The sequence below is a fragment of the Trachemys scripta genome, chromosome 2 (assembly GCF_013100865.1).
Source record: "Trachemys scripta elegans isolate TJP31775 chromosome 2, CAS_Tse_1.0, whole genome shotgun sequence".
Classification (NCBI taxonomy): Eukaryota; Metazoa; Chordata; order Testudines; family Emydidae; genus Trachemys; species Trachemys scripta.
Genome location: NC_048299.1, coordinates 177423836 through 177447855, shown reverse-complemented (window position 1 = coordinate 177447855; position 24020 = coordinate 177423836). Strand labels below are relative to the sequence as shown.

The 24020-nt window shown below is 42.4% G+C and overlaps 1 protein-coding gene across 2 annotated transcripts in view; it reads left to right on the top strand.

The window, feature by feature from the left end:
* Positions 1-567: 567 nt before the first annotated feature.
* MBOAT1 (membrane bound O-acyltransferase domain containing 1) overlaps positions 568-24020 on the top strand; it is an 84648-nt gene continuing 61195 nt past the window's right edge. For both annotated transcript variants that reach the window (XM_034762405.1, XM_034762404.1), the window contains exon 1: positions 568-789. In XM_034762405.1, coding sequence (XP_034618296.1) covers positions 700-789 — 90 coding nt within the window. In that variant the 5' untranslated portion in view covers positions 568-699. The remainder of the gene's footprint in view (positions 790-24020) is intronic.

The window sequence follows — 24020 nt, the reverse complement described above, 5'->3', positions numbered from 1 at the left end:
CAGGCGGGCACCCCTCAGCCGCTGCTCCAGGATCATTTTGCCCAGGGGCGGACAAGCGGCCCAGAGACGCCTGCCAGGCAGCCCCCACTCTCTAATGGCGTGTGCTGGAGCTGGGGAGGGTCTGTGCTTCCCCAGAGGCGGGCGCAGCCGCCGCAGCAGTAACCGGGGCGGCTGCGTTACGTTTCAGCGGGAGGGGGAACGGGCAGGAGCCCGGCGTGTGTTCAGCGCGCAGGGAAGCCAGGGCCCCGCGGCTCCGCTCGCTTTCTGCGAGCATCCAGCCGCACCCGCTGCCCTCTGCGCGCTTCGACTCACTGAGGCTCTCGGCTCCCGCCCTGCCCGGCCTCCGCCCAGCGCGGAGTGACTGGCGGCTCCGCCTATGGGCACGTCCCTGCTGGCTGTGGCGGTGGGGTCTGGACGGGAGCCAGCTCCCCCTCCCGCCCCGGGCTGTTGGCTTGAGGCTCCGCCTGGAGGATGCTGCTTGGGCCGCCGCCGCCGCCGCCGCCCTCCCAAGTTCCCCCCGCCGAGTAGGAAGCGGGGAGCGGGCATCGCAACCAACCCGCAGCCGCCGGAGGGGCAGAGCCTAAGCTCCGCCGCCGCTGCATTGGCCGGGCGCACGTGTGTGTGTGTGCGAGGCTCCCGGCTGGTCCCAGCGCTGCAGTGGCTCGGAGCGGAGGGAGGCCCAGGCGGGAGGGATGCAGGATGGCAGAGACACCCAGCGTCCCCTACCGAACCACGGGCTCCACCTTGCTGCACCCGCTCAGCCAGCTCCTGGGCATCCCGCTGGACCAGGTAAAACCGACACACATGACAGGGATCGGGGGTGCCCCAGCAAGGGGCCAGTTGTACCTGGGGAACGGGAGGGAGGAGACGTGGGGAGGAACTAATAAACTTCAGTGTGATGCGATTGGAAATCTGGGCTATACGAGGCTTGTTGGGGGCTCACTTAAACGTTTTGCAAGGTTATATGTGTATCAGTACATGTGTGTCAGACTAAGGCGTACAAGAGTAATTTGCAACCTATTAGATACACTGCATGGGGTATTTTACATAGGGCACTGTATGTAAGAGAGGAGGTCAGTTTTCAGCAGATCAGTTATTTCGTATGACATTTTGCCAAGGTGGTCTGTATCAGCACCTCAAGAAACAAACCTATGCAAGGTCAAAGTGCGCAGATCAGATATCTTGTAATGGGCATATATGTTAAAAGACATATAAGGTCAATTTGCAAGGGCAGCCAGCAGAGATCAGAAAGTCAAGAATCTTTGCGGTTTTTGTTTTTTTAAGAAAAAAGGAAAATGGACACAACATGTGCACAGATTGCAGAGCAGACACTACTGTGTAATAGAAAGCAAAGTAATCAAGCATTGAAGTTTAGCAGGTGTTTGGTTAGTTCCACAATTTTTGTTTATACTTTAAAATACATTCTGTTATCTGTCTTGTTAACACTTATTTGAGCTATTATTTACTTAGGTAGCTGTACATGGCTCTTTCCACTATTCTGAGTCATAGTATTCTTTAGGGCTAATGCTGCTCCAAGTAGTGATATTGACCTAAATAAGGGAAAGTTTAAAACTTTTTTGGGGGATGGTAATGGTGTTATTTGCGTCATAGTCACTTAGCAGCTGACTAACCAAAGCAGTTATTTGAATACATTTTGTGTCAGGGGACAGGGGTTGAGTGTTGTAGCTCATAAAATGCCAATTAATTCAGCTATCAGGGGGTAGCCAGGTTAGTCTGTGTCCACAAAAACAACAAGGAGTCCGGTGGCACCTTAACCGGACTCCTTGTAATTAATTCAGCTGTTATTCCTTAGATTATACCTACTTGGAAGGGAGATTAGGGAAAGAGACTTCCGTAATAACAAGGGACTGTTGATCCCAAAAATACCTGTGTTGAGATGTGTAGTCAATTCTCAAAATAAAAAAATAGAAGAAAGGCATCTTACAGGAATGCAAGGGTGTTCAGAGCACTCATGGCATGATATATGTGGTTGTGCTGTCACATGTTAATTTATAGGCTCATTGTGAAATTGACCTCTAACAGGTAGAGAAAACATTGGTTGGTGTTTTCTCTTTATCATTTTTCAAGCATACACACACCTATTGCCCTTTCTGCATTCTTTCAGCAATGAGGAAGTTCAGCCTGGAAGTTTGCTATACCAGCCTACTGATGTGTTCAGTAGTTGAGATTGTGCTGAGAGATAAACCAGGGCAACAAAGATTTACTGTAGGTTTTGAAATCAACAAAAACCAGGATATTCTAGATTAAGATTGACTTGTTCTCTTTTACTCATGCAGTAACTATGCACTGTTTTGGCTATTTTTTTTTATAAATTAATAATAAAAAAGACATTTTCAGCCCCTTCTCCCTTCCCCCTCAACTTAAAACATGCAACTTTAAATTTGTGCAGGCTTACAGTTAATGTGTTGTTTTAAAGTAAAAAATAATGTTTTTAAAAGATTGGTATTTCTAGTATTTAGTAACTACAGGAAAAAACAGGATTTATTGTAAATTCTACCTGTAAACCTATCTGTGAACGTATCTGCTAGTCCAGTCTGCTTAGAGGCAGGACAAAGAGTTTCTTTCTTTTTTTTCCTTTCTTATTTTTAAAGGTATTATGGGCTGGAAACATTTTAAAACAGTGTTAAAGGAACCATAGGCAGACACTACGTATTGGCTGGGACGGCATACATCAATATACAGTACAAAGAGTATTAGATAGACTGGCTGACTGAAAAGTGAATAGCTTTCAAAAATATATTCCTCCCATCAGTGAAGATGACATAAAGACTATATTCTCTATAGACAAAATTCACCACTTATCCCCCTCATTGCCCAAAGCCTGAATGGTCATTGTGTAGGGAACTTTATAGGGATTGTAGTGGGCATAATGAAACACACGTACACACAAGAGGGAGTGGGGTAGCAGGTAGGGTGTCCACCTTTGTTGGATGGAAATAAGAGAAAAACACATGAAAAATAAGGGACAACACTTTATTTCACACTATTTCCCTTAGCATATCATATACTTGTCTCTCAAGCGTATGCTTGAGGGCAACAGAAAAGTACAATGCAATTATCATAAGCTTCAAATGAATGTGTAAAATGGTCAGTGTCCCTTTAAATAAGGAATTGGGTGGTCACTCTATCAGCTGTGATGAGAGGGGCTCTTGAGGGTTCATGAAAGCCCCGTGTTATAATTCCTCCAGAAATTTTCAGAAAGATTGGGGTGATATGCTTTCCTCTTATGGAATCTGCTTAAATATTTCTGCAAGAAGACTGCTCCATGGGACTTATAAGAATACTTCTAAGATCTGATTTCAGAGTGGTAGCGTGTTAGTCTGTATCAGCAAAAAGAATGAGGAGTACTTGTGGCACCTTAGAGACTAACAATTTTATTTGGGCATAAGCTTTTGTGGACTAAAACCCACTTCATAGGATGCATGCAGTGGAAAATACAGTAGGAAGATATATTTACACAGAGAACATGAAAAAATGGGTGTTGCCATACCAACTATAACAAGACTAATCAATTAAGCCCACCAAGACTATTCAATTAAGGTGGGATTAATTGATTAGTCTTGTTATAGTTGGTATGGCAACACCCATTTTTTCATGTTCTCTGTGTATATATATCTTCCTACCATATTTTTCACTGCATGCATCCGATGAAGTGGGTTTTAGCCCACAACAGCTTATGCCCAAATAAATTTGTTAGTCTCTAAGGTGCCACAAGTACTCCTCATTCTTTTTTCTAAGATCTGATTATTATTATTATTATTATTTTTGCCTTTTGAATGGACCAGCTTGTGCCAAGTGTCAAAGATTTTCAGTTTCCCTGAGGTGGGACGTGCCCAGAGCTCTCCACAAGAGCTTTACACACCTAGCCTCACTTTAAATTACATAGATTGAGCTCTGTGCAATAGCGTCAATATAGATAAGAACAAAATGCAAACACCTCCAACCTTTGGGCTAAATATAAGCTTGTTTGTCAGGTGGTGTTGCCTCCTTCCTTTGTTGGGGGAGAGGGATTTGTTTAAATGAAAAAATAAATACGGATTGTTCAGTTTTTAACCCCTTCTTTATGCAGAACTTGCCTCTCTGGCTAAAAGAATATAGTGTTTATTATAAATCCTATGTATAAAGGGAAACATCTTGTGGGAATCCTTTATTAAAATATTAATGGTCCCTCCATGGCTTCTAAAGGCTCTGGGCTGCTATAGGGGAAATTAACCTTCTGTGTCCTACATGCATCTGTGGCTGTGGGTTCAGTGCAGCTCTTCACCCATCCTGCGCTTCTAGTGCCTGTCTGGAGCTCAACACTGCTACTAAAAAGGACTCTGGGAGTCTCCTGCATGCCTGCTGTGCATCCCCCACCAGAGCACAATGGAATTGTGGTAGTTTCTTTATATTGGGGCTCGTCCCTGGCCCATCTGCCCCTGGGAGAATTTCACCCTGCGATAAATTCCAGCACCACAAGCTGAGCTGGGGATGTGAAAATCAGGCTATCTGTTTTTGTTTTCTAACTTTCACATGACTGGTAATAAAGATTCTGCAGTCTTCCCTCAGCTGGCCATTCTGTTGATGAAGCCTGAGTTAGAGTAGAATCTGGCATGTTCTTTCATAGCTGTATTGACTCTGTTGTAACAACAATAGGGGGAAAATGTATGTAGGTAAAATAATCAACTTGAACAAGTGCATGGAGCATATATGTAGAGTAAAAGAATGACATTTTTGCATAGTTTTTTCCTCCTTTTTAAAAATGAAAATGATGAATTATGTTTCAAAATAATGCAGAGTTCTAAAGAGCATCTAATTAGTCAACACATCTAGAAATTATACAGTACTAAAACTATTACTGACTAAACACTATATTAATGAGAGATGCCAGCAAGGTTTGCTGGTTTACGTACATAATAAAGAGTTGCCGTGTCTCCGTATAAATGGTATATATTCTTTTTTTACTTGTAAGTTTTTCCATTAGATAACATACTCTTGTATTTAACAAACCTTTCATTAATTGGAGCATGATTCTGTGGCAGTACTTCTTTAGCTGCAAGAGTACCAGATGCAAAAGGGGATAAAAATAATACAGTGTTTAGGACATCATTATATCCCAGTAAAGGAAGCCTTGAAGTGTAGCTGATTTCTGTTTTAAAAATATTGGGCAACTACAATATACACCTCCCGTAACATCAGGCAAAAGAACACTTTCACCTGGTATGCTGAAAGTCACCAGTTCTACCACAGCCCCTCAGCGTAAATCTGGGTCAGATTCAGCAAATTAAAGAGCAGACTTGGAGTAATAGAAATGTTGTAGACAATATTAAATTATATAAGTAGATGTGCTTAACTGCACTGTACAGGTATGTTAAATGTATGTCTTCAAGGACTTGATTTGTGTATTTTTATCCATGTACAATGCCTAACCCGTGTACGAATGTTGCAAATACAAACAAAAGATAAATATCGTCATTAGAAAAAACGTTACCACTCAAGACTCCTTCACACTATAGCCTATTTGATACCCAAATTCCTTTTTCAGCAGCCGCCACCACCCACCATAAATGCCCATCTCAGAACCTCAGTTTAATCCTCCCTGATGAGTCTTTTAGCGTGCCCCCAACTTCGTTTGACAGTGCCTGCATTTGTTGACATTTAGCAAAGTGAGTTACATAGTCAAGACCTCTTCACAGAGTATGCAGTGCCACAGCTTCCCCTCCCTTTTAAACCAGGGGGCTTTTAGCTTGAGTACCTCCATTGACTGCAGTTGCTGTGATATCACTAGGGAAGCCAGATGATCTTTCAGCTGGGGTTCAAACCGTTTAGGATTTGGCTGTGTCCCTTTATCTATGGAATTATTGATGTTTTCTATGTGTGTCCTACATTGTTATTCACACACCTATTTTTTACTTGAATTCATTCACTGCAGCTGGACTTTGTGATTGTGTCTTGGCAGCAGTTTAAATTGAACATTCACACAAATGATTACAGGCCAAGCATACTTCCATCTAAGTGTCTGAACAAAATGTATCGGGGACATCTTCCTGATAGTGATTTGAATGGCTTTTCCACTAAAACTGCTTAGTTGGAAAACAGTTGTGGAGAGGATGTGTGTTAGAGATTTTCCATTTGGATAAAGTATAAATCATCCTAAACTTTGGTCTCAAATGTGAAGTGAGCCCCCATACCAAATCTTTGTGGAAGCTCAGAAAACTTCAGCTAAATCTGTAGCTATCAGTTTTCAGTTTTGCATCTATTCTTCCTGGTTCTTGCCAGGACTACAAGAGAGTGAGCTGAATTAACATCCACAAGCCTGTTTATGTGACTTTTGTAGCCCAGCTTTTGAGGTCTAAGAGACCAGTTAAGAATCTAGTCTTTTGTAAGCTTGTTGAAATTCAAGCTGAATTGCCCATATTTTGAGGTTCATCTGTCACTAATTTGTTTAGATTTTTTCTTCCAGGCAGTGTAGCATAGAGCAGGATGAAATGAATCCTGCCTTAATACCATGGAATGGACTAGATAACCCACTAGAGATTCTTTTTGCCTAAATGAATCTAAAATAATCTTAATTGGGATGCTGTGTATCAAAACAAGGAGTAATTGGAGAAAAAATGCAACAATTTATGACTGATCAAATTAACTGAGTTTAGGACTCTAGTCTTGTTGTAGGAGGGTTGGTCCCAGGATATTAGACAGACAAGGTGGGTGAGAGAATATCTTTTATTGGTCCAACTTCTGTTGGGGGAAAGAGACAAGCTGAAGAAGAGCTCTGTGTAGCTCGAAAGCTTCTCTCTTTCACTAACAGAAGTTGATCCAATAAAAATTATCTCACCCACCTTGTGTCTTTAGGATTCTAAACAGACCAGGATTTTTGACAGAGAAGTGAGTGAGTTAGTAGATTACTTTAACTTGAAACATACAACTACATTTTGTGGCTAAAAATTAAATTTTGTAATGGGTTCAAGTGGGACTGAGTTATATGACCCATACACAAATTTTAATACTGTTTTTTTTTAATACAGGAACTGTTAATGTCTGTCCTGAACTGTTACATTTCATTTAATTTTTAAGTTTAATGCGTTGCACTCTGAAAATGAAAACTTGATTTGTTATTTTGAATAGCAGTAGCACTGTTAGGTTTAAGGGTGAATAAAAATCAATGATTTAAAAAAATAATTAAAAAATCGGATTTTTTTTTATTTAAATTGGATTTTTTTGATAAAATGCTTTTTGAGGAAAAACCTATCTAAAGATAGTTAATATTAATGATTAACCTGTTGAATTGGAGATAGTTCACCTCCCAATGACTTCATAAATATCTGCTTCAGTTACCTTTGGTAAATGAAATAACCAATCATTCATTTTCTGATATAGCTCTAAAACTAATCTGAAAAGTTTTCAAAATAAATCACTGTTTAAAACTGTATAGTGTGTACCTTCTAAAAAGGAAACCTACAGCTATCTCTGAGTTGTGAAGAATATGTATTAAGGTTATAACAACCAACAAGAATGCACTTTTATGTAGAAAACCATGATTAAATCGAGTCTTCCTGACTAGTGATTTAAATCAGATCCATCCTGTTAGATTTATTATCTCATTGCAAGACTCACACTCAGCTGGCTATAAAAAACTTGTCTGATATTCAGTTATTTGAGGAACAGTGTGTGCTAATGTAATCTAAAGACTGTATCCTGCATGTATATTCACAGAGAGGTACTGCTAAGCGTTCATTTGCTAGCTTTTGAGTGCTCAGCTGTGTAGCATTGATGCTATTTTAACGTAGTTAAGATGGAAGTATTGTTTATTTTTTTTTTATATAATGCCATAGAGGTATATAGTATTTTACAGGAAGAATGAGGCTATGTTCCCTGCCAGGGATTGAGGTTACCCCCTGAGAATTATTCCCCATGCAGGCCAATATAATCCTCTGTAATATTATAAAATGTTATACAGAAGACTTGAAGCCTTTGAAAATAAATGCCTATGGAAGATTCTGGGCATTTGTTGGAAATATTTAATCACCTGCAAAGAGATACAAAAAAATCACCAACTAGAAGCTCATTTCCACCAGAATCAGAGAGAAAAGGTGGACTTATTTGAGCTATGTATTCTGTATGCCAACACACATGATATGTCTACGCAATTAAAAACCTGCGGCTGGCCTGTGCCAACTGATGGGCTTGCAGGGCTGAGGCTAAGGGGCTCTTTAATTGCGGTGTAAACATTCAGGTTTGAGCTGGAGCCTGGGGACTGGGACCCTCCCTCCTCATAGGGTCCCAGAGCCTCGCCTCCAGCCAGAGCCCAGCTGTCTACACTGCAATTAAACTGCCCCTTAGCCTCAGCCCCGTGAGCCCATCAGCTTGCATAGGCCAGCCGCGGGTGTGTAATTGCAGTGTAGACATATTAACAGACTCCTGCATGAAGCTGTCAAGTGGAAATCCAACTGGTGTGAGGAAACAAAGGCATCTAAGAGAAACCTTAAGAAGAGCTCTTATCAGGGAGGGCTTAACAGTCAATATCAACACCGTAAAGCTGTCTGCAAATGACGGAGAGGAATGGAAGAGACTAACTTCCACTCTGTGTACTAATATCAGTTTGAGAAGGATGTAATAATAATAATAAGATAACAATACAAACCTCTCTCTGACTTAGAAATATGTGCCCCATCTCTACATTGTTCTCATTCAGATGGTAATTTCAGCCTCAGAGTTCTTAGCCAGCATCTTGATATTATGCAAGTAAATATTTCCACGTCTCCTTATTCATTGAAAACAAAGTCTTTGTCCTGATAAATTTTCCATTTGGCAGGGAACAAAATTGCAATTGGGAAATAGCCTCTCATGAATTTTCCTGCTTTGTGCACTTTCCTTTCCTTCTCATTTGTATTACATAAGATCTGGAAAAATAAATGTTAGGGATTTTGTATAGAATTTCCTGAAGTCCTCTCTCTACGTTAATCATAGTAGGACTGATTCACCAGTGCAAAGTGACCCCAAAGCCACTCTATGGCCTCCTCCAGTGTAGGGGCCTCCATGGCAAGCACAGTGCTATCTATACCTGCCCTGCTCCCCACTCCAGTTCCAAAGGAGATGCCAATACTGGGGACTTGTTGGGTGCAGGAAGAGGTCTGGTTGTGGCTTTCCTATGCTCCGAATTCCCAGGTTCTGCAAGACCCATATGGATGGGCAGCTCTCAGGATAGCCAAACTAACTCCCAGTAGACCCAGGATAAAGGAGGTGCAAGTCTGGTTCCTGCGCTAGGGTCTCCACCAGTGTAGCGATGAATCTAGCCCTCCATTCTTATCTAAAATGATAAAATCATCTGCAAGGTACAAATGATGTCAACAAACTAGATTTCCTTTTGGAACCTAAGGCTATTCAATGTCTAATGTACCATATGACCTAATTGCTTTTAAAAGTACTGGAAAGTATTTACATGCCAAAGTTACTAGGTCCCCTCCTCCTTGCCCAGCTAGTCTAAGGGCTGGTCTACACTGGGGGGGGAGGGGGAATCGATCTAAGATATGCAACTTTAGCTATGCGAATAGCATAGCTGAAGTCGAAGTATCCAAGATCGAATTACCTGGGGTCCACATGGCGCGGGATCGACGGCCGCGGCTCCTCTGTTGACTGCGCTACCACCGCTCGCTCTGGTGGAGTTCCGGAGTTGATGGTGAGCGCGTTCGGGGATCGATATATCGCGTCTTAATGAGACGCGATATATCGATCCCGGATAAATCGATTGCTACCCGCCGATATGGCGGGTAGTGAAGACGTACCCTAACAAGTGGACTTAAATTGTAAGAGCATGCTTGACATTCTAGAAGTTCAGTTACATTCTGGCATGAAAGCTGCCATTGTCCTACAGTAACGCCTCTGACATTCATTTAGCTCTTTCTTCAGAATATTTCACTGGCTGATCTGTACTTTACTTCTGTCAACATGGTGGATTTCAGTCTCTCCTCTGTAAGGGTTGTTTCAGTTGGTTCACACATCTTGTGCAATTTACTGTCAATTTGCAAGGTCACTTTGAAAAATAACTACAGGGAAATCGCTTGATCAGATGTTTCCTGCCCCAGAGCAAGAGAGCATCCAGTCATGCTCTTCTCATCTATTGATGATCTTAGTTTGAAAAATTCCTTTTCTGTAATCCTTGCTTTTGTGGTTTAGGACATTTTAAAACGGCTCTGCAATCTTATAGGTGAAGTGTGAAGCAAAAATGAAGGCACAATAAATTGAATTTGCCACTTCTGAGCTACAAGGACTTTAACTTTAAAAGGACTTTAACTCAAACTTTAAAAGAATAGAAAACTTTTTTTTACTTTTTTCCTCACTTGAAATATATTGGGCCCTTACTAAAGTTAGGTGGGAAATAGTTTTCTTATCCTACAAGAATTTTCAAAATTTTAACATATTTTTTCCATCCTGAATTGGGATGAAAATTTGAAATCTCAAACATCTTCATGAAACAAAAATCCAAAACTTTGTTTTGTGTTGGATCAATAGAAACATTTGTAAATATTTTGATTTTGACCTTTAAACATTGGTTTAAATTTTTTTTTTACTATAAACTAACTTAAATTTCAAAATAAAAAATCATTTCAAAGAGAAAAAATATTGACATTTTGAAAATGTCGATAAGGGGTGTTTTGACAATTTCAAAACTTTTTTTTATAAATTTTTCTAACCAGGAAAGTTAAATAGTTTCCTTAAATAGTTTGTTTTGACTAATTGGCGTTTTTCAATAAAAAACATTTAGCTGAAAAACTAGCTTTAGTCCTTAGTTTGCTTGATTTGCTGGAGGAGCCTGAGTTGGTTGATCAGAATGTCTATATATAGCGTGACCACCACCACAGTGTTTAGGCACCAAACACAGAAACTTTAAAAAGCATTGTTGCTGTTCAGAATCAGACTGTTCTCTCCAGTCTTCACTCAGTTATGTCATAGATCTGTGGGTTGTTTTGGAGGATGACATCTTGGGGTGGGTGGAGAGAGAAACTCACTGGCCATATTATTTCTTTGTGCTTGAGGGAGACTGTGCGGTTATCTTTTGTTCGGCTTTGTCTCTTTTAGGGCTCATAGATATATCCTAGCTTCCAGTGGCAGGAAACTCCAGAGCAAGTGACCTCTGCTGAAGATGCACTGCCCCTGGTTCCCAAGTTTTACTAGGGGCTCTGAGACCCATGATGCCCTTGTGTGTTATAGTTCTTACGTGTGGTGTGAAAAGAGAGAGAGGGACCCTGAACCCTAGTGAGGGCTTTGACTATAGAGTTCCATTTTCAATGTAGCCCTGCCCTTCATATCTGCATTTTTCACTGAATTCTCGTGTTTAGCCCATTTTTACATCTGGGTTGCCTGAGATCTTAAACAGCTTAAAATAATTCTTAGTGAGAGAATGAAACTTTTTTACACTGAAAACCATATGTGAAGGCTTGTAACTTTGTGACATCATAATGGATTTTTTTTTTCTGGTGAGTCCATTTTCTTCCTGGAAAACGCTCTCTCTTGTATTCTGTGTAACACAGACTAGACATCCAGGCCACTCTCCCTTTTTCTGAGGAGAGTTGCTGATTTCCTCTTGGGCCAGTCACACCTGCTTTAATTCCTGGGGAGAGAGGGTTTCTGACGTGTGAAATAAAGTGCTCCTTGTCCCCTGGGATGAGCCTCAGTAGCATTTCTGGCACTCAATGTAACTGAGCACTGTACTGCCAGCCAGTGTGGCAGGCTTCTTAGTGAAGGGGGTGTTTTTATATAAGCAGAAATACAATTGCTGAAATGGAAATTGAGGAATCTGGACTAGTGATCTCACAAAAATGTTTTGGGGTTGTTTCAGTGTTTGGCTTAAACACAAAACATTAAAAGTCGCTTATTCAGGCCCAGAAAGGAACTTCAACCACTGGTTGTGTACATTTTCCCTGTGCTGCATATCCGAGACCCATGATGATAGCTCTAATCGGACCGGAGCTCTTTTTTCCATTAATGTTCTCTTGTCCAAGGCTGTGTTTGGCATTGGTGTGTACATAGGATAGGAATGTGGAGATGTAGGGAGATATGAAAGTGGACATTTTTAAGAACCATTTTTATATAACTTCCATGAATTGACATTCATATATACCTTTTCAACTGTACTTAAAAAAATTATTTTTAGACAGACGTGGTTAATTAGTTTAAATCTTCTCAAATAACTGTACTTTTAAAGAGTACCGTAGTTTTTTCCCCTTGTTATGGACACAAGGAGTGTTAAAGAATAGTTCAATGTTGACTTTCTTTATCTCTCACATACATACTATTTCTTATCATTAGCCTGTTGAGGCTAGTAGTAAGCATTCACACCAAGTCTGAGGAGCTGTGATTCATCGATTGGGATTATATGTTACCACCACTGTTTTCCCTCCCTGCAACTCCCATTGGTACTGCAGTTTCTTACTTTTATTAAATTATCTTAGCTTTACATAGCACTTTTCATTCTGAGGAGTCTTTAAAAATGCTCTGCAAACTACATTAAATGCAAAAACTGTACACTAATGTAGCACTAGGGATGAGGAAATTAAATGCAGAAAAGTCAGGTGATTTGGAAGTTGAAGGGCCTGGTCTCCAAGTGAAGCCTCCATTTTTGATAGCAGAGTTTTTGAACTCAGATTGAATTGGGGGCACTATTTTTCACCCACAACTCATTCATGCTTTTTTCTTGTAATTCTCTGCTGGCTAAACTGGGACCACTGATTTGAAAATCGGGCCTAATATTCCTACAACAACGTTAACTTGCCCACACTATACTCAGTGTTTACTTTGTACATTTAACAGTCTAAGCAGTATATTAACATTTAGTCATATTCCCTACCTACACTGTTAAACTTTAATAGGCTTCCAAGACATTAAATAATTTGTGGGGTTTTTATTTAAGTATAATAGTCACACATACATATATAGTATATGCAAACACATAAACACATGGAGACTATCCCCAGTTGCTCCATAACAACACCTTTGTTAGCTAATTTCTTATAGTCATCACAAAACTTGTAGGACTTCCAGAGCATTTTGGGTGAGGAGAGGGTGGTGGTTTTGCTGATCAGCTCAGGAAAGGCATTCCATTCTGAAGGAGCAGCTGAATTCTCCTTCATGTAGTTGGGAGTATTTGGTTGAGCAAGTCAAGATGTAATATTCAAACCAAACAGAGCTGTAACTAGTACACAAGGGTTGATTTGCATCCTTGTTCTTTACATTCTGAGACAGCTTTTTCCAGTCAGCTATGGAAACAGTATTATTATTCTGAAGGTGATATTTTTGCTAGCTGTCACTGTTTTCTTCAGAAGTGTCAGTTAAAAGATGACAATAATTGACATCTTTGTATTTTTTAAATTTCATTTTTATGGCAATCAACATAAAAAAAAAGAGGAACAATTACATGGGAAACTATTTTTACTTAACCACAGAAAGAAAGATTGAAAAGATTGGGATTGTTACTTTAGAAGGGGGACTAATGAAAGGGGACAGGATGAAAGTATATAAAATAATGAATGGTACAGAGAAAGTAGATCGGGACTTCTGTTCTTCCTGTCTCATAACAAGAACATGGGGATATTTAATGAAATTGAAAGGTTGTAAATGCAATCATGGTAAAAGGAAGTACTTTCTCCACATAACACTCCATTGGAATGTGAAACTCATTGCCACAGGGTGTCACTGAGGCTAGGGACTTGTCAGGATTCAAAGAGGGATAACAGGACCATCCAGATTTATACTAGCTAATGCTAAAAAAGAGTATTGGGAAGGCCATAAAACTTCATATTGGGGATTAGGTTGAGACCTTAACGAAGGGCTGATTATTTCTTGCACCTTCCCCTGAAGCTCCTGGTGCTGGTCACTGTTGGAGACAGGATATTGGACCATGGGTCTGATCCAGTATGGCAGCTCCTATGTTCTTACAGTGGCTATTTCTGTGTACCTTCTAGTAAAGTCACATCCCTCACAGTAGAATGATCTTTACCGCTTCATCTGATTTTTATATATATATTGCTTACTGGCTGTGTGGGAGACTATTGATTGCTGATTGCAGGATGGGCGGCTCAAGTTCAAAGTTCATCTAGATCAGTCTAGTTCTCAGCTACTTTGTGCCATTGGAATGGCCCAGAGCAGCCAGAGTGAACCCCAAAATTTGGCTCATCAGTCTGGGGCTAGCAGCAGGAACTTCTCAAATTCCTGTCTCCATCTGATGAAAAAATCCTATACTACCAGTTATACCAGGGATGGGCAACCTTTGGCATGTGGCCCGCCAGGGTAAGCACCCTGGTGGGCCAAGCTGGTTTGTTTACCTGCCGCATCCGCAGGTTCGGCCGATGGTGGTTCCCACTGGCCGAGGTTCGCTGCTCCAGGCCAATGGGGACGGCGGGAAGCAGCGGCCAGCACATCCCTTGGCCTGCACCATTTCCAGCAGTCCCCATTGGCCTGGGACGTCCAAACTGGCCCGACCCGCCAGGGTGCTTACTCTGGTGGGCTGCGTGCCAAAGGTTGCTGATCCCTGAGTTATACAATCAGCTCAGACTGATTTTAGGGATGGTAGGGAAAAACTGAAGTATCGTACCACATTCTGTACTTATGTTAGCCTTTCAGCAATGGCAAACTTTTGTCCATGTTATTTTAGGGCTCTTTTAAAAGATTTCTATACTGAATTATTCCATTAAAAGGAATTTTTATTATAATTGGATGGTAGTGGTCTAAAGCCTTATTATACAAGGAAATATAGAGATAATTCAGGTTGGCAACCCAAGTATTTAGAAAGGAGATGTTCCAGCTCTTCTAAAGCATATTTTTATGACTGTGGATAAGACTTATTTGAAAGAAATGTTAAAATCATTCATGCAACTTAAAGCATAACAAACTCCTCTCCCAATATATTTTTCTCTCCAATATGTTCAGATTTGATATAGTTTGAGGAAAGACGTGGAATGGTACAGTTCTGAGTTTGTGATGTTAAATCCTAATACTACCCTTAACATTTTCTCTTTCTAAAATATATTCTCAAACAACTCTTCTCTTAATACATATATTGTTGGTGTGTTCATGGCAGGGCAGGTTGTTTTTATTCAGTGGTTAAGAGTGGTCACTTTAATAGTACTCCTAAAACGTAAGGGTTGTCTTCTACTCTTCAATAGTCATGAAATAGAAAATGAGATTGGTTCATATACAAAGGAAAAGAGCACATAGCTTCTTCTATATCTGACTAGATAAACCTGGCAAAGATACTGTCCCCCTTGAAAAAGTATATGACTGTGCTAAAGGCAAAGATGCACGTTTGTTTGTTTTTGATATTTTTTACTGATATGGCAATTTTTTATTGACAAGTACAATGTCTGGGTTGTAATCTTCAAGCTATGCCATATTACAAATAAAAAGTACAGAGTATTGTTTTTAGGAAGGCAGTGTGATCTAGCAGGTAGAGCACTGGACTGGGACTTGGGAGACCTGTATTCTATTCCTGGCTCGGCCACTGGCCTGCTGTGTGACCTGGGGCAAGTTGTTTAATCTCCAGGTGCCTCAGTTTCCTTAATTACAAAATGGGGATCATGATACTTGCCACCTTTGAGTTCTACCGATTAAAAATATTAGACAAGAGCTAGGTATTGTTATTATTCATTATAAATGAGTGCCTTTGCTATATTGTGATACAATAGATAATCAAGGTGCAAATATATTTTTTAATTAGTCAAAGAAATGAAAAGCAAAATAATCCCCTCCCTTCAAATTTAGAGTATAAAATGTGGATTTCTAAGTTGTTTTCTTCATGCTGTTGCACTCCAAACTGATTATTGCTCATGGTGTGTGTGTTTTCCTGTTTTTCTTTATGATTTTGTTTACCAAGTTTGAAACCAGAAAAAAGAGTGTGGATTTTTTCTTTGCCTAAACAACAACAACAACAAATCTTTTGTGTAAGCTTCTACAAATCACTTAAGACAAGATTTTTCAAAAGCAACTCGTAATTCTGAGGTGGGCAACTTGAGATACATAAAAGAGGCCTGGCTTTCAGAAAGAGCTGAGTACCTGCCTGTGAAAGTCAGGTTATTTTTAGGTGTGTCAGGTTGGGCACCCAAAAGTGGAGGTACCCTAGTCACTTCTGAAATTCTTTTCTTCTTCTTTTTTTTTTTTTTAATCCTTTTTTGGTCCTCTTTTTTGGTAGTATGATGGATTGTAAATGTGTTTGTAGTTATTAACTGAATTTAGCTGAGGAATCTTAGATGGACCAAGATCTAGAGTAAACTGCTGTAAAGTCTGAGTATGCCCAGAAAAGAAATGTATGCTGCTGGCAATGTCAGATCATGAGCAGAAATAGGAAAAAAAAATAACCACAACAGGATATTGCAGATGTTCACATCTTCTGTAGTGGTTTCTTTTTCTGCTATGGTACTAAAGGAGTTAAAAAAAATTAGTTAAACTCTGGTACATAAGTAAACTCTGGTGCATAAGTAAAATATAAACAAATATATATAGTTTTAAGTGCAGTAGCAAGATAATTTTATCCTTAAGCCAGAGGACAACACGAAAGGGTAATATTTTAAGACCATGGATGCTCTATCCAGCACTTTTGTAGGCATTTGCTTGACATTGGCAGTTATGACTGACATCGGATGCTGGCTAATTCTGCACAGTCACCATCACATTGGAAGCATGAAACAAAGTTACGGCTGCTAGGATATGTAAGAGGCCCTTCAAAAGAGGGTTAAACTGTTGAGAGAGAAGCTTGCACTCAGGACTTGGAAAAATTAACTTGCCAGTGGTGAGCAGGCAGATTCCTTTAGTGAGGGTGAAGGTCTGCACCATCAATTTAGGGATAATTTAAGCTTTCTTTATTAAAAAAAGTTATTAGCCCTTATGTTTGCAAAAATAACCTTCCAACTGTTAACTGATGTATGCCATTATCGTTTTGGAGTTTGCATGCCAGACAGCTCAGGTGCCTCTGCTCTTAGCTTTGCCATGTGCAGCAGAGGGAAATTAATAAGTCTGATGCTAGTTTTACTGCTGCTTTTTAGCATTTTGAAGGCCTCATTGAAACTGCCAAGATTCACTTGTTTCCCATTGCTACTTTGGGAAGGCTCTAATCAGCAGCAAAGGTATGTACTAGAATTACGAGGGTGGAACAGAATCACAAGACCCTGGCAGAAATATCAATACCCCTTCCCTTTCTTACACCTGTGGCTGGATGGCGACAGGGCTTCTTACCAGAATGTTATCTCTGGCCCTCACTGGAGGCTCCTCCATACCCTTGTGTCCATATCTGCTCCTAGTTGGAAGCTTTCTCTCTGAGGCTAGAAAGGTGTTTGGTAAAATTTTAATCCCCATTTTCAAGAATGTTATTCTTTGTGGAATATTTCTGAATCAGCCTTTAAAATTCAATTATAAACCGTTGTTTAAGAGAGTTCTCCTCCTCTGCTTCTTCCATAAACTCCGTTGGTTTGTGTCTTTGGGGGAGTAAGATTACTGAAACGATGAAGAGAACAGGAAGGACAGAGGTTTACCAAAGCCTTCTCATTGCAGATGCAGGAAGTTGATCATGTAGACTACACCCACCAGATCAGAACAGTGGCACACTAATTGCTTAAAAATAACATTTTAAAACACATAACAAAGATATTTTGGATAAGATTTTCAGAAGTGACTAGTGATTTTGGTTCCTCAATTTTTGGATGCCCTTTTAGATACCTTAATTGGGCCTGATTTTTAGAGAGTGCAAAGTACCAACCTCTGAAAAATCAGGCCCCTTTAAGATATCTCAGTTTGAGTACCCCAAAATTGAAACACCCCAAATCACCAGTTACTTCTGAAAATCTTTGCTCTCACACTTTAGTTGAAGCAGTACGCTACAGAATGTGGCTGCTTCCCTCGCTTCTGTTAATGCTCACACACATGCAGTGTGTTATAACCTTCCTTGAGTGTAGTCCTCTTGAGCCCTTTAAAATGTGTTCTAAGCAGCTAACTCTTGCAATGTTCTCCCTGATGTTTTAAGTAATTAAAAGCCATAATTTTTCTGATTGATGTACTGTGGCCAAGGTTTGAAAACAACAAGAGCCAAAGTTAGATTCACAAATCAATATTTACTAGCCTTACCACATCTGAGATTTATTTTTCATCAAATAACTTTCTTCCCAGAATGGTGTGCTTAAATTTTACACAGTGACAACAGCTTCATCATTTTAAAAACACACAGTTTAGAGCCGTGGTGGGCAAACTTTTTGGCTCGAGGGCCACATCTGGGTATGGAAATTGTATGGCGGGCCATGAATGCTCATGAAATTGGGGTGTGTGTGTGTGGGGGTGAGGGCTCTGGCTGGGCCTGTGGGCTCCAGGGTGGGGCCAGAAATGAGGAGTTCAGGGTGCGGGAGGGGGCCCCGGGCTGGAGTATGGGGGGCCTGAGGGCTCCTGCTAGGGGTGTGGGCTCTGGGGTGGGGCTGGGGATGAGAGGGTTGGGGTGTAGGATGGTGCTCCAGGCTGGGACTGAGGGGTTGGAGGGTGGGAGGGGGATCAGGGATGGAGCAAGGGGTTGGGGCGCATGGGGGTGGCTCAGGGGTGCAGGCTCCAGGCAGCACTTACCTCAAGCGGCTCCCAGAAGCAGCGGCATGTCTCCCCTACGGCTCTTATGTGGCGGCATGGCCAGGCAGCTCAGCTGTGCGCTGGCCTGTCCGCAGGCACCACCCCTGCAGCTCCCATTGACCGGGAGTGGGAGCAACAGGGGCAGCGCTTGGGACAGGGGAAGCATGGGGAGCAGAGCCCCCTGGCCACACCTCCACGTAGGAGCCGAAAGGGGGACATGCCGCTGCTTCTGGGAGCTGTGCGGAGCAGCCCCAACCCTGTTCTTTGGCTGGAGCACTGGAGCGGGGCAAGCCCCAGTCCCTGCTCCCCAGCGGGAGCCCAAGGGCTGGATTAAAATGGCTGGTGGGCCGGATGCGGCCTGTGGGCCGTAGTTTGCCCACCCCTGATTTAGAGCAACCTCCTGAAAATGCTTCTTTCCCTACTGATCTCTCTGCTGTGTGCACACATTGGCTGTTGTTGCAGGGAGGATAATGAGTGTTGCAGTGTTGGGTATTGATGGTCGTTGGTGTTTTTTTTTTTTTTTTTTAAGGCATTAAAGTATTTGTTATAGAAAGAAAAATTCAAATAGAATTACCTTGACTTTGAAAACGGATGCAATACAGGAAAACGGGAGACAAAATTTTAGACTTATCAACTTTGGCCCCAGCTAAGGAATGTACTTTATGGTTAAACGTTTTAAGCACGTGAATAATCTAATTGAAATCAATAAGACCACACACATGCTTAAAGTTTGGCACATTTGTGAATTGGGGCCTATTATTACTTGAAAGATCATGCAGTCCTTACCTGTATCTCCCATTGGGGCTTGGGGAATTTAATTTGAGTCATGACTAAAGGAATGGGCCCCAGCTGGGAGGGGCAAATACATGTTGTTTGTTCATTTCTGAAAGAAAATCAAAGTGTATCTGTATTCTTGTCTGAGTGGCATAGTCCGATATTACACGGAAATATTTGACCTGCCATACTCCAACTTGCTGCCTGAAATAAACCCTTAATACTGAACCAACATTGCAGATCTCTTTTGCACTACCACTCTAGTGCATTGTTACTTATAACTGTTTACCAAAGAAGCTTGAGAAAATAGAAGCCCCAGAGGGTAATCATCTGGAGGCTGTATTAGATAAATATCCTCCCAAGGACTTGGGTGGCTGGCAGGAGTTCTAGGTTCTAGGAGTTAAAGAACCTTCAGTCTGTTTGACTTGTATCAAGCTCTTACCTGACAAAACCTGTCCAAGATATCTAGCTAGTGCTTGGCTGCCTGTTTCCTTTTCATTACTGAGGGCATGTCTACACTACAGCCCTAAGTCAACCTATATTAGGTCGACTTATAGCCACCGCGTTAATTACTGCAATGGCTGATGTCCATTCTACCCTTCTTCTGTTGGTGGTGTGCATCCTCACCAGGAGCGTTTCCACCGACTGAAGAGGGGCAGAGTGGGGGGCTGAGAGCCAGGACTCCCTGCGGGGAGCCCTGTCCCTCCAGCTCTCGCCTCTCTACTCCCAGCTGGGACTGTGGGGCAGCTGCCCACTGGCTTCTTGCTTCCCTTAGTGTGGAGCCTCCAGGCAGCAGCCCAGCTGGGAGTGGGGAGCCTGGGGGCAGCCAGCCTCTAGCTGCCTGGCTTCCTTGTCAATTTCCAGCATGGATCTGTGAAATTGACAAGACAGCCAACAGCCCATGTAAATAACCCAGTGTGTACACAGACATTGCATTGCCCTAAGTACGCTGACATAAGCCCTATGCCTCTCATGGAGGTGGAGTTACTATGTCAGTGCAGTACGGCGCTTAAATCGGTGGGACAAGGCTGTAGTGTGTACACTGACATAATTGGGTCAAAGCTGTCTTATGTGGACCTAACTGTGTAGACCAGGACTGAGTGCTGCCTGGTTGCTATGGTTCCTGTGGCAGTGGTGATGGAGGAACAGGGTTAAGTAAACACTTTTGAGGATTCCTATGAAGATAAAAGCCCTTTGCTTTGTTGGAGACCTTATCAGATGTGAAGAGACCACTCAGGTACTGTATTTACCAGCCAGGTATTCACTTATAGGAAATGGCCAGTTAAATCTGTTAAATTTTATGACAAGCCAGGACCTGTGTAATCTAAGGAAATGTCTACACTAAAGTTATACCACTTTTATTAAAACGCTGGAATTAAACCGCTATTGCATGTCCACACTGTGCTCCTTGTGATGCTGGAGCGCATCCACATTAGCAGCTCTTGCAATGGCAAAGAGAGCAGTGCATTGTGGTAGCTATTCCACTGTGCAACTGGCCGCAGGGTGCTTTGGGAAGGGTTTGCAATGCCACATGGGGCAGGCACAGTGTCACATGATGCAGGTTTCCCAATCCCGTTGTTCCATGGGCATCCTACTACATTGCCAGCTGCTTTTCAACTGAAGTGCGGGGGAGGGAGATTGTGTGACAGGAATGTGTATGTGTATGGAGCGGGGGAGAGAGACACTGTGTTTTGGGGGACAGAGTGTGTCAGCATGCTGTCTTGTAAGTTCAGACAGTGGCAGGAAGCAACTAGTCCTGAGGCAGGGGGAGGGGGAAACCACGACATCAGCCCCTGACTCCCTCCCTGGGCTCTCTGCACAGCAATCTTTCTCTTCTCTCACACACACAGACACCTGCCTCTGTGTTCAACAGCACAAGCATTTCACATTAATGGTTTACTTTGTGTCCCGGAGCAGATCAGCAAGCACACGACTGTCAGAAATGGTGCTTTGAAAAGGGAGGGGCACATGTCTCTAGGGCAGCCGAGTTCAAAACAATGAGCAGAACGGTCATTTGAGGCATTATGGGACAGCTCTGGAGGCCAATTACAGTGCAGAAAGCAATCAAATGTCTACACGGGCAATAGAGCGCTGGAGCCTCTTTGCAAATAGCCTTACGACTCTCGTCGAGGTTTTTTTGGTTTTTTTTTGCAGCGCTGCAACTGAGGAGTTTCTGCGCACAAAGTGGCTTGGCAGAGTGTACACGTCTGCAGTTTGAGTGCAAAAAGCTGCTTTACTGCGCAGAAACTTGTCAGTGTAGACAAGCCCTAAGGGTCAGAGCGTCAGCTGCTGCCTGAGTCTGCCTCTGACCACATGGAAAAGAACAATTTGGCACTGTTTGTCCAGCACACGGGATTCGCTCTGTGCTCTGTGGGATTTTGGGGATGGCTCAGGATGGGGCAAGGCAGGGTTGACTGCTCTTCACGTTACTATCTCTTGCAGAGCCCCTAGATTTCCACCAGTTAGTAGTTAGAGCTTGCAACAAGTCTCCTCTGCATTGTTACTGAGCAGTAAGAGGGGGTCCCAGGCTGCCTTGGCGGCTGGGGAAAGGGGGTGAGAAAGGGGGGCAACAGAGCACTGCACATTGGCTGCTGGCAGTGTAGCTGTCTCTTGCTTCTGAATCCTGAGGAGCCACATAGCTGGGAGGCCCTGTCACACCATCCAAGCTCTGTGCCCTTTTACCTAAAGGGATTATTTACAGGATATATACCACAACGTAAACCTCCCAATGTTTTTTTTGATTGCTTCCTGGTAATAGTATTTTAATCTTTGTTAATCAGGAGGCACGGGACGGGCTCTACTGGGGAGCAAGTACATAGATAAAAATGCTGACGCTCAGAAGTATGTTGGTTACTATGATATTCTTCTAAATCTTTGGCTCAAATTTGGATTTCTGTAATGCAACATGGACAATTCGGTTAAAACTCAAATCGAGTTATTTAAGGAAAGGCTATCTCAGTGGGCCTTGTAATTCCATTAATGCAACTCAGATGCATTTCTAGTGATGAAAGGGCTTTCATGACTTAGCTAAACTATGTTGTAAAATGAAATGTTGTATAACAAGTGTTTTGTTGGTTTGGGTTGCTAGGCGTGGGTGCTTCTGAATTTTAAGTTAGCAAGGTGGGGAAGTGACTACCAAGAGGGTGAAATGAAAGCTTCTCCTTTTCTGGAAAATCAAGGCCTGCCACTGGTGCAGTCTTTGAGCCATTTCAAAGTAGGTACGTCCTCTTGAGTTGTCACTTTTCTCTTCCTTTTCACAATTCCAAAACCATTTCACTTCAAGTTACACATCATCAGTTAAGCAGGATAAGTCTGGTCATCAGTACTTCAAAAGGAGACCCACAGAGAAAAGCCAGTGAAGGTAGCACACTTCCCTCTGATTCAGCATTGAACCAGTGTTCCAGCACCATGGTTAGGGAGACAGGAGATGCCATCTTTCAGGTGATTTGGGAAATCAAGGTCCCAACTACGTGGGGTCATTAACAATCCTATAGCACTTTTTGCAAAAGTTAGGGTGTTAATCCTGTTTTCCTGGCACAGTTCCAGTTTGGATAATTATATTTTACGTATGTTTTTCCTTCAAGTATTCTTCACTTTCTGTCCTGTGTTGTGAATTGGCTTGTAGTATTGCTCTTAAACATCCGCCACAAGAGGTGGCAGCATTTCAGATGTGTGGAATTAATATTATTTTATTGTTACTATTCTTTTATTTGTAAACCACTTTTGAAGATGAAAGTTTCTATTATTAGTATAAAACACTGGTATTATCACAGTCTGGGCAACTAATATGCTTCATAGCTAATGTCTTAAGGTGTCTTGATTAGAAAACCCCTGAATTACTGAAGTTTTCTAAGTACTCCTGGCTATCTCAGAATTCCTTTGTATCTATCATAGTAAGTTACTATGTCATAACTATAAAGGGAAGGGTTACAGCTCTCCTGTGTACAGTACTATAAAATCCCTCCTGGCCAGAGACTCCAAAGTTAAGAAGGTCAGGTAACCTGGCTGACACCTGACCCAAAGGACCAATAAGGGGACAAGATACTTTCAAATCTTGGGGGAGGGAGAGGCTTTTGTTTGTGCTCTTTGTTTGGGAAGTTGTTCGCTCTTGGGACTGAGAGGGACCAGACATCAATCCAGGTTCTCCAAATCTTTCTGAACAAGTCTCTCATATTTCAGACTTGTAAGTAAACAGCCAGGCAAGGCGTGTTAGTTTATCTTTGTTTTCTCAACTTGTAAATTTACCTTTTACTAGGGTGTTTACCTCTGTTTGCTGTAACTTTGAACCTAGGATTACCATATTTTGTGCCTCCAAATGGAGGACACTCCACAGCCCCCGGCCCCGCCCCCAGCCCCGCCCACACCCCCCGCCCCAACCCCGTCCCCTCCCCAAAGTCTCCGCCCCCTCCCCTGCTTCCCGTGAATATTTGATTCGCAGGAAGCCTGTAGCAGGTAAGGGGCGGTGTGGGGGGAGGAGGCGCGGCCCAGGCTGGCACCCCGGCGTTTCCAGCCTGGGTCGGCTCAGGCCCTGGGGTGCCGGCCCCGGCCGACCACCCCCGGCCCGCCCAGCACTGCCGGCCCCCGGCGGCCCGGCGCACCCCCCCGGCTCCCCGCCCCGCGGGCTCGGCTTCCCGGCTTCCCGCCCCGCGGGCTCGGCT